This window comes from Brassica oleracea, chromosome C1, assembly GCF_000695525.1.
Source record: "Brassica oleracea var. oleracea cultivar TO1000 chromosome C1, BOL, whole genome shotgun sequence".
Classification (NCBI taxonomy): domain Eukaryota; kingdom Viridiplantae; phylum Streptophyta; class Magnoliopsida; order Brassicales; family Brassicaceae; genus Brassica; species Brassica oleracea.
The window spans coordinates 21,487,701-21,503,330 of record NC_027748.1 but is presented as its reverse complement, the minus strand read 5'-3'; the positions used below and the strand labels follow the sequence as shown (position 1 = coordinate 21,503,330).

General features: G+C 38.5%; 1 protein-coding gene across 1 annotated transcript; it reads right to left on the bottom strand.

The window, feature by feature from the left end:
* Window positions 1-458: 458 nt before the first annotated feature.
* LOC106324951 (ABC transporter A family member 7-like) lies at window positions 459-5,972 on the bottom strand. The gene is made up of 16 exons (XM_013762956.1): window positions 5,750-5,972; window positions 5,260-5,647; window positions 5,108-5,187; window positions 4,874-5,018; window positions 4,551-4,670; window positions 4,332-4,456; window positions 4,082-4,240; window positions 3,082-3,244; window positions 2,881-3,006; window positions 2,710-2,793; window positions 2,262-2,608; window positions 1,980-2,180; window positions 1,757-1,866; window positions 1,526-1,610; window positions 1,288-1,416; window positions 459-1,021 (listed from the first exon to the last, which is right to left on the bottom strand). Exons 1-16 carry the CDS (start codon window positions 5,819-5,821, stop codon window positions 527-529), a joined length of 2,829 nt encoding a protein of 942 aa, XP_013618410.1. The 5' UTR covers window positions 5,822-5,972; the 3' UTR covers window positions 459-526.
* Window positions 5,973-15,630: the final 9,658 nt, after the last annotated feature.

Below are 15,630 nucleotides of genomic sequence, written 5' to 3'. Positions count from 1 at the left end.
ATATAGTTAGATTAAAATTTGTCTTAGAGCATGATTATCCGTAAAAATTTTAGAGGGTTTCTTAATTTTTTTTTTGTTTGATTAAAAAAAAAAATTAAAAAATCACCAATCGCGGATCGCAACGTGTCAGACCCACTTAACTCGATACTTATCTGACGCCTTTTGTGATCGGTTTTTGCCATTTATGTGGGCCCCATGAACTTAGAAACTCCATTATCACCTGCGATAATAGTGCACGGCACTGCCAAAATCTATACAAACATGGAAATGATAAGAAAATTATTGGGGTTCATTACCTTAAGAGGCAAAACTAATCCCAAAGTTGATCGTGGATTTATGAATCAACAGAGTAAAACCAATTGTTTTGAAATCTCAGTGTAATCCACAAAACCAACCCCATCAAATTTATATATATATATATATATATATATATATATATATATATAAAATTTTACAATCGCTAACTTTGTATCATATAGTAGCAATTTTAAATGCACAAACAAATATTGACGTCTTATGAATCTCATCAAGAGAAGACATTAAAAGCTTGACCCGTTCTAGCAACCTTAATGAAGACATCTTCAAGAGTTGTGTCTGCGAGTCCCCAAGCAAAGACGGTAAAATTGCTCTTAGCCTTCTCAACCGCCTGAAACACCTCTGAGATCCGAACCTCTTCCTTTGGGAGCTCAAACTTCTGGGTCCCTGCGATGTGATATATCTTCTTGGCATTTGGGGAGACATCTTGAATCAGCCTTTCCACGTTTCCCTCGTGTTCTGAAGAGGTTGTCATTGTAAACACATAAGATCCACCATACCTTCCTTTCAGCTCTTTTGGGTTGCCTATGCATTGCAGGCTTCCGTCTACGAATATCCCTAGACGGTCACAAAGAAATTCTGCTTCTTCCATTGAGTGAGTTGTAAGGATGATGGCAGTGTTTTGCTTTGCACGCTTGATGACTGTCCATAGGTTCTTTCTTGAGGCTGGATCAAGTCCTGTGCTTGGCTCATCCATGTAAACAACCTGAAAAAAAAAAGGAGTTTGTTAAGATTCATAGACCTCAACTCTCTGGCCTATTATGAAGTGTGCAGTCCACAGACATGTTCTTTATTGGGCATGGATAATTTTTTTATCATTGTCCATTATAGACCGACCAATTATAGCCCAACATAAAAAAATGGTTTGTCTGGAGAAGTTCAATTGGCCGCTGGAAGGATTATTTGACAGCTCTAGCTCTAGGTATACTTCTTCTAACGCTTCAGTCAGATAATAATCAGACAATAGTGTACCTTAGGGTTTCCGATAAGTGAAATGGCAACACTCAGCCGCCTTTTCATACCTCCGCTGTATTTCCCAGCAGGTTTATCAGCAACTCCTCCGTGGAAAAGGTTGACACTCTTAAGAGACTCTTCCACAGCCTAATGAAAGGAAAATAAGGATCAGAGATCGATTGATGATCCCAGAATCTGAGATTTTAATAACTTTTGTAGTAACGCAGAGTCTAGACAAGTAAGATTGATAACATACTTGGATGAGGTCAGAGCCTTTGAGATTCTTAAGTCTTCCATAAAACAGCAGATGCTCTCTTCCTGTCAGCGTTTCCCAGAGTAAACTGATACACAGCAGACAATAAGGGAACAAGACAACAACTATACTCTCTATGTGCTCTTTTGCCATTTTTTTGGGAAGAACAAATTGAATGGAAGGCTTTTTTTTTTTTTTGGTAAAAGATGAAATGGAAGTAAAGAGTTCAATTACTCGTGCTGCGGGCAGACGCCCATGCTGGTGTATACTCTGTCCATATCATTGCATATATCCAAACCTCGAACAAGCCCTGTTCCGGATGTTGGTTTCAGGAGCCCAGTCATCTGGTTAGGAAAAGACAGTACATATTACTATAGTTACACGATATATAATCTATCACACACTTTATGATATTATAAGCTAAATCACAAAAGATTTTGCCCATTTTGGTACTAACCATATTGATGAAAGATGTTTTGCCAGCACCATTAGGTCCCAACATGCCAAAGCATTCTCCTGAAGGAACAGCGAGGGATAACCCACTGACAGCCAACTTCGGCGGGTTCCCATCCCTACCTGGATACACCTTCTTCAGGTTGTCACAAACAATCGCATGGCTTGTGCTCGGCTCAAGCATCAACTGCTCGACCTTTTCTATCTGATTTAAACAATTGTTTCTCTATGTCAGAGCCTGAATAATCAAGAAACATGCAATATATGGTGAATCCATTTAACATACCTCCTGAGTAACATCTGTTTTTTCCATCTCAACTACGACCTTGGAGCCTTGCCTCTGCAAACTAGGCCTTCGCAGAGAAGGAGATTTATTGATAGGACTTTTCAAGAAGAACAAAGGGCCTTTTCCGGATGAAGACATCTTATCGATATAGTATGCTGCAGTGAGTGCGAGAAACCACTCAACGATAATGATGAGAAAAACATGATCCATTGCACTATCACTGAAATCTTTCCACTTCATCCCATCTGCCCCTCTCAGGTTTCCTTGGAAAGAAAATTCTCCAAATTCATACAGTCCACGATATAAAGAGAAGGCAGGAAACAACTCCAGGACAATAATCCAGCCTCCTGGAAAAGTAAGGATGAGAAGCAATCGTTTTCAACTGTGAGATAAGCGCATAAACGAGTGTTGTAAATAACGTGCTTGTACGTTAATCTTAATAACTTACTCGAAAACGATGGGTCTTCAATCAGAAACTCGAGTAGAAACTCCCCCACAAGTCCAGATAAAAACACGTATATGTAAGAAGCAACTACACGTTAGACATAAGAGTATGCACATTAATTCCTTTAGCCCCTGACATGTTCGTGAACAAATTCAAGAACTACGGTTTTTGTACCTGTTAATGTCTTGACCTTTGAAAATATTGATGAAACTAGAAAGCAAAGGGCAATTTGCAGGTTTACATAAAGGAAATAGAAAGTGAACTGGATACTGTAGTCATTAAGCCGAAAGAACTTGAGCCCTGCAAGGAACCAGAAACTATCATAGCCTATAGAGTGGGAAATTTTCTGTAGAAAGCAAACTCATAAACCATTACCTATTGCTGACCCGTATATCATTAGGCATATAACGTATAACGTGGACATGGCGAGAAAATAGGCGTACGAAATCATCCAATAAGGACCATCTCCTAGCCCATGCATTTTCATTATGATTCTAAGACGCTCCTGTTTCTCATACACCAATGACGACAAGATCACCTGCATACATAATGGCTCTAAGTCTTCAAGTGGGTGGGTGTTGGGGGTATATTCAGGTTTCGGAGATTAGAGATTTAAGTCCTTTTCAGGTATTTATAATTTTTGATTCAGATTTGATTCTGCTTTTTGAGTTGGATATCCGTTTAAATTATGCAAATGAATTCAAAAATTCAAATATACCTTAAAACCATAAAATCCAAAAATTATGAAATTACACGACATATAAATTTGAATAATGTATGACTAGATACATAAATTGACATGAAAATTGGTCAGGTTTGGATATTTGGGTGGAGAATAACTAGGTATTTAGCATATTTTCCATGTTTTAAATAGTTCTAACTATTTTCAAATATTTAATTTTTGATATTTTTGCTATTTTTAAGTATTTTGAACTATTTTAAATATTTTAGAATATTTCGAATATTTTTCTTGATATTATAGATCTAAAGATAATTTATATATTTAAACATATAAATGTAATTCAGATATGTTTGAGTACGCAAAATATTTTGGTTCGGGTTCTTTGTATACCAAAATTTTAAACTTGTTCAGATAATTTTTTAGTTTCTGCTCGGTACAATGTTTTTGCGTTCGATTCAGATATTTTGTCCAGTCTTAGATAGACTCATGGCAGGTGTTGGGGACAGTAGAATGAATATGTCCCCCAAAATTTAAATGTTTAAATGTGTTTGGATCATTTGGCTCCTAAATTTTAAGACTGCCAGGAATAGAATTTTTTTTGCCCTTTTCAACCTTCTTAAAGCATAATATACATTAGGGTGATTATTCTTGGAAGAAAGCCTACAGTAAGTTCTCTATTAAAAGAAAACTTACAGGGAACAGAAGAAGAATAACCCATGTGAAGAAAAGAGGGCCAATTAGAGATGCGATGTCTAGACGAAGTCTAGTTTCTACTTTAGGAACTTCTTTGACATATTCGAACAACATCTTTGTTCCAGGGCCTTGCAGTAATTGAAGGAAAGCATTTGACACCTGCAGATTGGCAAAGTGTAAGCACATGGAAAATATCATAGTGAAGATGCAATGATGAAGATCTCTTGAGAACATTGTTATTATTTCTTACCATATTGACTGAGCGGGGAAGTCGAAGCAACGTTGTAGGCGTATTTCTTGAGTTTTCCTTGTATGTTGAATTATAATAGATGTGCACATTGAAGTTGTTCCTATCCGTGTTCAAAAGGTCGTATGCTAAGGAAACAAGAAAACAGACGGGAGGAATCAGAAATCTCATGTGTTTATTAAACATGGTTATTCATAAATAACAGAGAAGCTGAACAACAACCTGCAGCAATCTCATTTGTTTTCCCCTGGGAATTTCCTTTCCGATAACCTTTGAATATCATATCATTGACCTCTCTGGAGTTATTTCGCCAGAGATTCAATCCTTGAGCACATTTCAACTCTGGTTTTAACACAAACCATTAAGTTAGTCGTCCCAAAAAAATGTCTCCTTGGAAGGAAAGTAGTATGTTTAACAAAGGTGGGATATGTATACAGGGGAACCGACAGTATATGATTAAGAGGTATTTCGGTAACATCTACAGCCAAAGTAAAATGAACATAGTTAACATATCAGTACCATCAACAGTATCGGAAACTTAATACCTTTTTTAAACTTGAGAGGTTCTTCACCAAATGAGAACGAAAACGCAGCGTTTGAAATGCAACGAGATTGGATATTGTATATGGTAAGATTTAAGGAAATCCCTGGATCAAGATAATTGGTGTCTCCTGCCTCTATCTCTGTACCCTGATAAAATGATCTCCAAAAAGAAAAGCTAAGACATAGGTTTATACACTTCATAGTGGAAGCAAATAGGATTCGAACATAGAACTTACCAAGACATTATAGGCTAAACCCTGCAAGGGATCAGTGGAGTTCACTGCTACAGAACTAGGTAGCAGATTCCCAAGTAAGCCTAGAGAGAACACATGAAGAGTATGATTCATTGAAAAACTATATAGACGACAGAGGCATTAGGCATACATACTTGCTCCAAGAGAATGGTTATTCCCAGTAAAAAGTAAGGTAACAGGACAAGTTCTTGTTCTTCTGCAAGATTCATCAGGTAGGCCTATGTCTGGGAGGAAACTAGCACGAACAGCGCGACTATCAGGACGCGGGACTTGTAGCAATGGAGGCCATCTTGGAGGACTAGAGATGGGACAAAATAATGCTTGATCCGAAGTCGAAAATTCTAAACCGCAAGTCTTGTTTACGCACTTTCCATTTTGATTGGTGACAGTACATTGACAACCACAACGATTTTCATCAGCGTTATTAAATTGTGTATCAACCAGGACTTGAATGATCACTAAAAGTACGCAGAGGTATAAAGGTATCATGATAAGCCGAAAGTTGCTCCATATGTTCCGTTTCTACAGCAATACATATGACACAGAGTTGACTTAGAACTATAGGAAACTGCTATAAAGGGAGAGTATAATTGGGATTCAGAAAAAGAAAAGGACAACGTATACCTGATAGGTTAAGTTTTTCCTAAGCAAGGCATTGGCTCTCGTCAAGAAACTGGCAGTACCAGGATCCGCCATTTGTGAAGGAAGAAGACTTACCAAATCGTCTTCTCCTTGCCTGTTTCTTATATCTTACTCTTCTTCCTCATTTAATAAAATAGGATTGTGATTACTTTTGTTAATTCTTTTTCTTTTGGTCAACGAAATCAAGAAAGTGACCATCGTGAAAACTTCAATGTAGGAAGCTGCAGAGTAGTGATCCCACGACCATTAGTATAGAAGATATGTAGATTAGTATAACTATAAGGACTACTTTGTAAATACTTAAACCTAGTCTCCTCTCTTGTATGTGTATATATAGTCTTCAAAGACTTAATAAGAACAATACTTTCCATAAACCTAGTCTCTCCTATAGGTTTCAGAGCTCTTCTCCTAAAACCTAATTTTTGTTTTTACGCTCTCAAACTTCCTAGCCGTCATGAGTTCCTCATCCAACACAACCGCAAATGAGGTGATCTCCCTCAACAACACCAACTCTGTTCTACACATCAACATGTCGAATGTATCCAAGCTCACCAACACCAACTACCTGATGTGGAGCTTGCAAGTCCATGCTTTGCTAGATGGTTATGCTCTCGCCAGTCACCTTGATGCTGTTCCTGACATACCTGCTGCAACAATCACCGATAGTGATACTATCAACCCAAATCCAGAGTTTGTTCGCTGGACAAGACAAGACAAGTTGATTTATAGCGCATTACATGGTGCTATAACAACTTCCATTCAACCGATGGTCTCTCGTACCACTACTGCGTCTCAGATCTGGGAGAAGCTAGCTGATACGTATGCTAAACCCAGCCGTGGCCATATCAAAAAACTCAAAGACCAACTTAAGATCAATACCAAAGGCAACAAATCCATTGATGAATACATTCAAGGCGTGATGACCAAGCTGGATCAACTTGCGATCCTTGGAAAGCCTTATGATCATGAGGATCAAGTTGAGATCATTCTCACTGGTCTTCCTGAAAGATACAAAACTGTGGTGGATCAGATCGAAGGAAAAGATACTCCACCAAGCATCACTGAAGTTCATGAGAGACTACTCAATCACGAGGCCAAGTTGCTTGCGTCTAAAGATATCACTTCCACGGTGATACCAACATCAGCAACATTCTCAACTCCTACTCGCAATCTAGCATTATATTATGTGTACCAAATATAGATAAGAATCTTATCTCGGTATATAGATTGTGTAATACTAATGGAGTTTCAGTTGAATTCTTTCCTGCATCATTTCAGGTGAAGGATCTCAGCACAGGGCTCCCATTACACGAAGGCAAGAATAGAAATCAGCTCTATGAATGGCCTGTTTCACTCCCTAGAGCAGCGGCCATGATCACTTCATCCAATCCAAAAACATCTCTATTCTCTTGGCATTCTAGACTTGGCCACCCTTCTTTATCTATTTTAAACACTCTTGTTTCTCAGTTTTCTCTTCCCATTACTTCTTCAAATAAATAGTTATCTTGTTCTGAATGCATGATTAATAAAAGCCACCGTTTACCATCCACAAATTTTTCTATCTCTTCTTCAGGCCCACTTGAATACATTTTTTCAGATGTGTGGTCTTCACCCATAATCTCTATTGACAACTTCAAATATTATCTTGTTCTTGTTGATCACTACACAAGATACACTTGGATATATCCCTTACGCAAAAAAATCCCAAGTTAAAGAAGTGTTCATTGCTTACAAGTCTCTCGTTGAAAAGAAGTTCAACTTGTCTATTGAAACTCTCTTCTTAGATAATGGAGGAGAGTATGTTGCACTAAGGGGTTTTCTCTCTCAACATGACAATTGCACATCTCACATCTCCACCTCATACGCCTCAGCACAATGATGTGTCTGAGCGAAAGCATCGCCATATTGTGGAGACTGGTCTGACCTTGTTTTCTACTGTGTCTATGCCTAAGACCTATTGGACATTTTCATTCACAGCTGCGGTCTATTCAATCAACTGACTGCCATCACCAACAATCTCGATGCAATCTCCATACTGATGTGCCGCGGTTCGAGCATCGACCTGTTTGGTTCATGGACACGGCCCAAGGTGGCGTTTTTGTTTACCAGCTCGACCAAACCGAGCTAGCTCGGATGAACCTGGACAGTAGGCGAATGGTTACTTTGACCAGTTTGCCTCAAAATCAGAGTCTTTGACTCCTTTATTATTTTCTAGTCTTCTCCATTTTCCGTGTCTTGACCAGATCTAGTCAAATTTATATTTTCCATGTCTTGTTTTTCTACATTTCTCATTAATGTCTTTGACTACAAAACTCTATAAGTATGTAACCCCTTCCATTGGAAATAATAATCGATTTTTTCCTTCTTGTTTTGAGTTTTACTCTTTGTTCTTTGTTTAGAACATTTCTTAGTTTCTTGGTGAGGTTATCTCCAAGTTTCGATCCTTCTTTTGTTGGACCGGTGCGTCATATCCGGCAACGATCGAAGTCTGGTAGTATATCATTGGACCATCCGCAATCCTTTGTGTCACCATTCATCCCATCCAGTTCTCCTTTGGAGTTCATATACATTCCTTATCAATCCGGTTGAGTGTTCGTTCCTTAGGGTTCATCAAGTGGTATCAGAGCCACTCTTCCGGTATTGTCTATTTCATTCATCTTTCTTATCTTCCATTTTCTTATAAACACTTCTTCTTATACCTTTCTTAAATCCGGGCCCCTCATTACCATCAACCATATCAAAAAAAAAAATCTATTAAAAAAAAAAAAGAAATAGAAAATTTCATTTGGGGATTGGTGGTAGAAGAGAAAGCATGCTGGCTGAGGAAAAATCCAGCATTTGAGGTGGTTAAAACGGATTTCAAAAATTAAAAATCTCCTATCTTTCTATCTTGAGAAAATTCCCTTGTTTGCTTGGATTCTCCCATTGGAATTCTTTGATTTGTTCTCTTAGAACATTGAGTAGAATCTTGTGTGTGATCACCTAAATCTGAGAGAAACACTTGAGTGAGTGAGATTAAACACTTGAGAGTGTGAAGTTTTATCTCCTAACTTTTGTGTTGAGATTTTTAGGTTAAGTTTGGACTTCTCAAGAAGAGTAGCAACGAAAATTCCCAACAGCAAGCTATTTTTCATTCTTCATCTAAAAACTTGTTGAATACTTTTGATGAGTTTGTTATTGTGCAGGAAAGGCTAAGAAAACCACATGAGAGGCCAAACCAAAGATGTAGAGAGCAGTCTAGATCATCTAGAGATGAGGCTGATCAAAGGAGGCGTTTTCTTCAGTTTGATGTCCAAGAGATCTGTGACAACTTTGAGAAGGAAATGATGAAAATCCTCAAGGACGTCAACAAGATTCATAAGAAGAGCACATCCACACGTGCACCTGTAGCTGAGCCATCATTATTCATCAGTGAAAAACCCAAAGGTAAATCTGAAAACAGCCTTGAAGATCTAAAAGATTTTTCGGATTCTTTACCAATTTTTGATGAGTATGATGAAGAGCTGATGGAAAGTTTGCTCACTTGTGAGGATGAATGTGATCTTCCTTCCCCAAAACCTGATCTTATGTTTGATATTGATAATAAAGAGACTAATGGACTAACCTGTTTTGAACCGGAGCATCCGAGTAGTCTTGTTCTAGTTTCACAGGTTTTTGAGGAAGAGTCATTGGACTACCCACAACAAGGACCACGTCTTGACACTAGGATATGTTTGGATGATGATCCAGATCACATCTTTGATGAGGAAGACGAACTTGGTCCAATTCTTTGATAAGGAAGAACAAAGCATCACATCCATCATCATGGAGAACTGACTTTGCTTTGATCCCGGCACAACTCCTATGCCTTTGTCCAAAGAGCACTGTAAGGAAATTTGTATCATCAGTTCTGTGCATGATCTGTTTGATAAAGTCAGTTCCAATGACATAAAACGTTCTGGTCTTGATCATCTTGAAAAGTCGTTTGAGCTTGATTTGCAACAACTAATTTTCTGCTCTAGAAAATCGTTTAATTCATTTGTCTTCAAAGAAAATAGCTTTAGTCTGAGTTCTTATAGATATGCACTGATCACTGGTAACTTGTTTGCATCCACTTGTGCCTTGGATGAATTCATGGTTAAGATTTTGCTGGAACATAAATCACTTAGAGCTAAAACCGATTTTTGTTGTGATTCTGTTTTGAAATCTGATCTTGAACTAAAACTTTTGTGTTCTGAATCTGATCAAGTTAGGCACGTTTTGAAAATGTTCTATGGTAGTTCATGTCTTGAAAACATTCGGATTTACAACACCTTCTTTGATAAACATGTTGAGCCTTGGATAAGAAATTCTCAGTTTGAACTTAATCTTTTGTGTTCTAAATCTGAGAAACTTGCGCATGTTTTGAATTTATTCTTTAGGAACTGTGCTATCACATGCCATGACACCATGCCATGACACCATTCTGGTATACAACACTTACTTTGATAGGCTTCATGATGATCTGAAACGTGTGCTAAATGTTCTAAGGGAAATAAACTTTGGTTTTTGATCTGAACAAGTACTTGTCTTGCACATATGATCCTGGTATTTTAATGTTTGTTTTGAGTATCCAGGATAAACAGGATCAGTCTCCAAAAGGTGTCAGATACAGAAGCAGAGATCGTGCTTATCAGTTTGAGATTTGGAGATGCATGTACTCGAGGAAACCAAGTTCAAAACTCCAAGGAAGTTTCTCTCCAAATTTATTCTTCATTAAATTTTACTTGTTATTAAAATTCTTTTTGTCTGATTCATTTTCTTTTGATTCAGGTAAAATAGATTTGAGGACAAATTCTTTTGAAGAGGGAGAGTATGATGTGCCGCGGTCCGAGCATCAACCTGTTTGGTTCATGGACACGGCCCAAGGTGGCGTTCTTGTTTACCAGCTCGACCAAACCGAGCTAGCTCGGATGAACCTGGACAGTAGACTAATGGTTACTTTGACCAGTCTGCCTCAAAATCAGAGTCTTTGACTCCTTTATTATTTTCTAGTCTTCTTCATTTTTCGTGTCTTGACCAGATCTAGTCAAGTTTATTTTTTCTATGTCTTGTTTTTCTACATTTCTCATTAATGTCTTTGACTACAAAACTCTATAAGTATGTAACCCCTTCCATTGAAAATAATAATCGATTTTTCCTTCTTCTTTTGAGTTTTACTCTTTGTTTAGAACATTTCTTAGTTTCTTGGTGAGGTTATCTAAGTTTCGATCTTTCTTTTGTTGGACCGGTGCGTCACATCCGTCAACGATCGAAGTCTGGTAGTATCATTGGGCCATCCGCAACCCTTTGTGTCACCATTCATCCCATCCAATTCTCCTTTGGAGTTCATATCCATTCCTAATCAATCCGGTTGAGTGTTCGTTCCTTAGGGTTCATCACATACTATAAGCTCTTTGGAGACAAACCAAATTATGAGAAGCTAAAGGTGTTTGGCTGCTTGTGTTTTCCATGGTTAAGGCCATACAACACGAACAAGCTGCAAGATCGCTCGAAGAGATGTGGATTCCTAGGCTATTCTCCAACGCAAAGTGCTTACTATTGTCTTGATACTGAAAGTAGTCGCATTTATATGTCGCGCCATGTTCAGTTCAATGAGACAGAGTTTCCTTTCAAAACAGAGGCTCAGACACAAACACCTACTAAACCTACTGCCTCAACGTCAATGGAACCTCCAATCTCCTTCATACCTCTCTCAAGAATGGGATCCCCGGGCATGAACCTTCACTCCACACCTCAGGTATTACCTTCTGAACCTCTTAACTCATTCTCTTCTTCAACCTCTGAGCCCACTGCTCATTCTCAAAATGAGTCAACACCAATGACTCAGCCTCACCCACAGTCCAATGAGCCTACTGCTCCACAACAAAATGAGTCTTCACCCCAGACTCAGCCACAAACTACAGAAACACAAAACACAACCCTTCCTACCGTGTCTAATAATTCTACTGAACAAGAAATTCCAAACACAGAACCACAACAAAATGTCCATAAAATGCAAACTCGTGCCAAAAATAAAATATCAAAACCCATCCAGAAACTAACATTTACAGTTGCAGGTACCAAAAGTCTTCCCAAAGAACCGACAACAATAAAACAAGCACTCCAAGATGATAAATGGAGAGGCGCAGCAGTGGCTGAATTTGATGCTCACATTGTTAACCACACGTGGGACCTAGAACCACCGCAAGAAGGACAAAATGTAATCGGCTGCAGATGGATCTTCACGACTAATGGTAGTGAAGAACGTTCCAAAGGTCGTCTAGTTGCGAAAGGCTACACCCAGCAGTACGGTGTTGATTACTCGGAGACACTTAGCCCTGTCATTAAATCAACTACAATCCGTCTGGTTCTTGAGATTGCAGTGACGAAGGCGTGGCCGATCAAACAACTAGACATCAACAATGCTTTTCTGCAAGGAGATCTTACTGACCTGGTCTATATGATGCAACCGCCTGGCTTCGTGGATAAAGACAAACCAGATCATGTATGTCGTCTGCGCAAGCCCATTTACGGTCTCAAATAAGCACCTCGCTCATGGTACTTGTCACTCAATCAACATCTACTTCAGACCGGTTTCATCAACTCACACGCTGATGCCTCTCTCTTTGTTCATTGCACGCTTCATACCCTCACATATGCGCTAGTGTATGTCGATGATATACTGGTAACTGGGAATGACCATCGCTTTATACACCAAGTTCTTACTTCGTTTGCGGAACGCTTCTCCATCAAGGATCCCTCTGATCTTCATTATTTCCTTGGAATCGAAGCAACACGCACGCCACAGGGAATGCATTTGATGCAGCACAAATACATCAGAGATCTCTTACACAAGACGAACATGACAGATGCCAAACCCGTCTCCACTCCTCTCGCTGCTTATCCAAAGCTCACACTCTGAGGAGGAAGACCTTTGCCTGATGGATCTCAGTATCGTTCAGTTGTTGGTAGTCTCCATTACCTAGCATTCACCCATCCAGATATTTCGTATGCTGTAACACGACTCTCACAGTTCATGCATCAACCAACGGAAGAACATTGGCAAGCTGCAAAGCGTGTACTGCGGTATCTAGCTGGTACAACAACACATGGAATCTTCTTTTCAAAGAAAACGCCACTCATGCTACATGCTTTCTCCGATGCTGACTGGGCCAATGATACTGATGACTATGTCTCTACAAATGGGTACATTATCTATTTGGGGAAGAATCCAATCTCATGGTCCTCAAAGAAATAAAAGGGCATTGCACGATCGTCAACGGAGGTTGAGTACCGTGTCGTGGCAAATACGGCAGCAGAAGTTACATGGCTATGCTCCTTACTGTCTGAGCTCCGAATAGATCTTTATCACCCTCCTATCATATACTGTGATAATGTGTGAGCGACTTATCTCTGCGCCAACCCGGTATTTCATTCTAGGATGAAACATATAGCCTTGGACTATCACTTTACTAGGAATATGATTCAGGCAGGCTAGCTACGGATATCTCATGTTTCAGCTAAAGATCAACTGGCAGACACGCTAACACAACTACTTCCAAGAAGCCAGTTTCAATTTGCATGTACCAAGATTGGTGTGGCTCCATCCCCTCCATCTTGAGGGAACGTATAGAAGATACATAGATTAGTATAACTATTAGGACTACTTTGTAAATACTTAAACCTAGTCTCCTCTCTTGTATGTGTATATATAGTCTTCAAAGACTCTAATAAGAATAATAGTTTCCATAATCCTATAATTAGTCAAGAGAAAGAGTTTCAATTATTATTTGTATTTTATTACTGAATATAAAGGAATATAATACTGTTATTGACTTCACCTCAGACGTAATCACGTGCTAGTGGATTTTAATGTTTCACGTAAAAATGTCAGGGTTGTTTGGTTGACTGTGCAATTACCACCATTTAAGAAGTATATATATCTTTGATAGAATGCAAACCAATTTTCCTGTTGGAAGTAACTTGGTCAAGAAGCAATGCACGATCTGATTAAAAGGACTAGAAAATAATGTCTCTGTTACGAAACAGTCTTCATTATTCAATAGCATTTTGACATTTTCTCGATATTTAGCTAATTTTTTTTTTTTTTTTTAATAAACCCTATCTGCTGATCTGGTCGGCTCCGGGAGGAATGCACTTAGTGCTACAGAGTGGACTAGCCCGAAAGCGTACCACACTGCCTGATCCGAGTTTGGAATACCATCCGACTAATGTCAGGGGGTGAACCAATAATCTGTTATGGCCCACCATGTAAACCACTTGAGCCGAAGCCCAAGCCCAGACTGGCCAAGTAATGATAATTTAGTTCCCAGGGAGAATCGAACCCAAGACTGATGTGGATACACACCAAACCCCAAGAGATTGCCACTAGGCTACCACCACTTGATTATATTTTATTATTTAGCTAATTAGTTGCTAGTTATTCTTTGCCAGTTATTCTTTCACAAACATGCAGCCAAATTTCCAATAGTATACATGAATATTTCCAAACCTCTCTACATGTCATGACCAATTCCGCAAACGAGAACAGTTATTGATGTTAAACAGACAATAACGATAAAAGCAATTCTCCTAAATAAACTTTTTTCAAAGTTTGATCACAAAAATAGATCACATCAAAGAAAATGACCAAAATGTTTTATTTAATAGGTAAAAGGATCCTAATATCTTAGATATATAAAAAAAATAAAAATAAAAATAAAAAAAGATTAAAAAAAAATCAAAATTTTTTTTTTATAGTTTTAGATTATATGTTTTCAAATTCGAACTTTTTTATAATTTTTTTTTTCAATTTTTTTTTTGCAATTTGAAAATACCTTTTCAAACTATTTTTAAATTTTTTGTTTTCAAACTTTTAATATTTATTTTTTATTTTATAAAATTTTAAATCACAATCTCAAATCCCCTCCCCTTAACTCTAAACCGTAAGATTTGGATTAGTTAACCGTAGAGGTATAAGTGTATATTTATCTCTTTAATGAAACATTTTGATCATTTTGATCCTTAGAGTCTATATTTGTGACATAAACTTTTTTAGTGTTATTTCTTTGACGATAATGATCTTTAAGAATATTTCAAGAGAAGACATTAAAGGTCTGACCTTCTAGCAACCTTAATGAAGACATCTTCAAGAGTTGTGTCCGCAAGTGCAAACACCTTGAAACTGCGCTTGGCCTTCTCCACCGCCTGAAACACTTGTGAGATCCGAACTTCTTCTTTTGGGATCTCAAATTTCTGTGTCCCAGCGATGTGATATAGCTTCCTGGCGTTTGGAGAAACATCTTGAACCAACATCTCTACATCTTTCGCATGTTCTGGTGCTGTTGTCATAGTTAACACATAAGATCCACCATACCTTCCCTTTAGCTCTTTTGGGTTTCCTATGCATTGTAACCCTCCATCTACAAATATCCCCAAACACTACAAGAAAACACACCAAATTCCGACGGAGGTTCCGACGGACACCAAGGTCGTCGGACATTTGTGACGGAATACTGACAAATTTCCAACCAAATCCAAAAAAATTAAGTCGTCGGAATTCCGTCGGCTATTTCCGACGGAATTCCGACGAAATATGGTTCGTCGGAATTTTCCGACGACTTTTCGACGACATTCCGATAAAAAATGTAACCGTTGTAGTCGTTGGAAGTTCGTCGGTATATTCCGACGACATTCCGATTAACAGCAAAGTTGTCGGAATTCCGTCGGTATTTTCCGACGGAATTCCGACGAACCATGTGACCGTTGCCGACAAATATATATGACCGTTGTATAGCCATTTGAGATTGGACAATACCGACGGAATTCCGACGGACTGCTTTACATCCGTCGGAATTTCGTCG

Coding starts and splice junctions, on each gene's coding strand:
- LOC106324951 (XM_013762956.1), bottom strand. CDS start 5,821: ATGGCGGATCCTGGTACTGCCAGTTTCTTGACGAGAGCCAATGCCTTG. Junction 2,794..2,880: donor AAAGGTCAAGACATTAACAG/GTACAAAAACCG, acceptor TCTAACGTGTAG/TTGCTTCTTACATATACGTG. Junction 1,417..1,525: donor AAGGCTCTGACCTCATCCAA/GTATGTTATCAA, acceptor TCCTTTCATTAG/GCTGTGGAAGAGTCTCTTAA.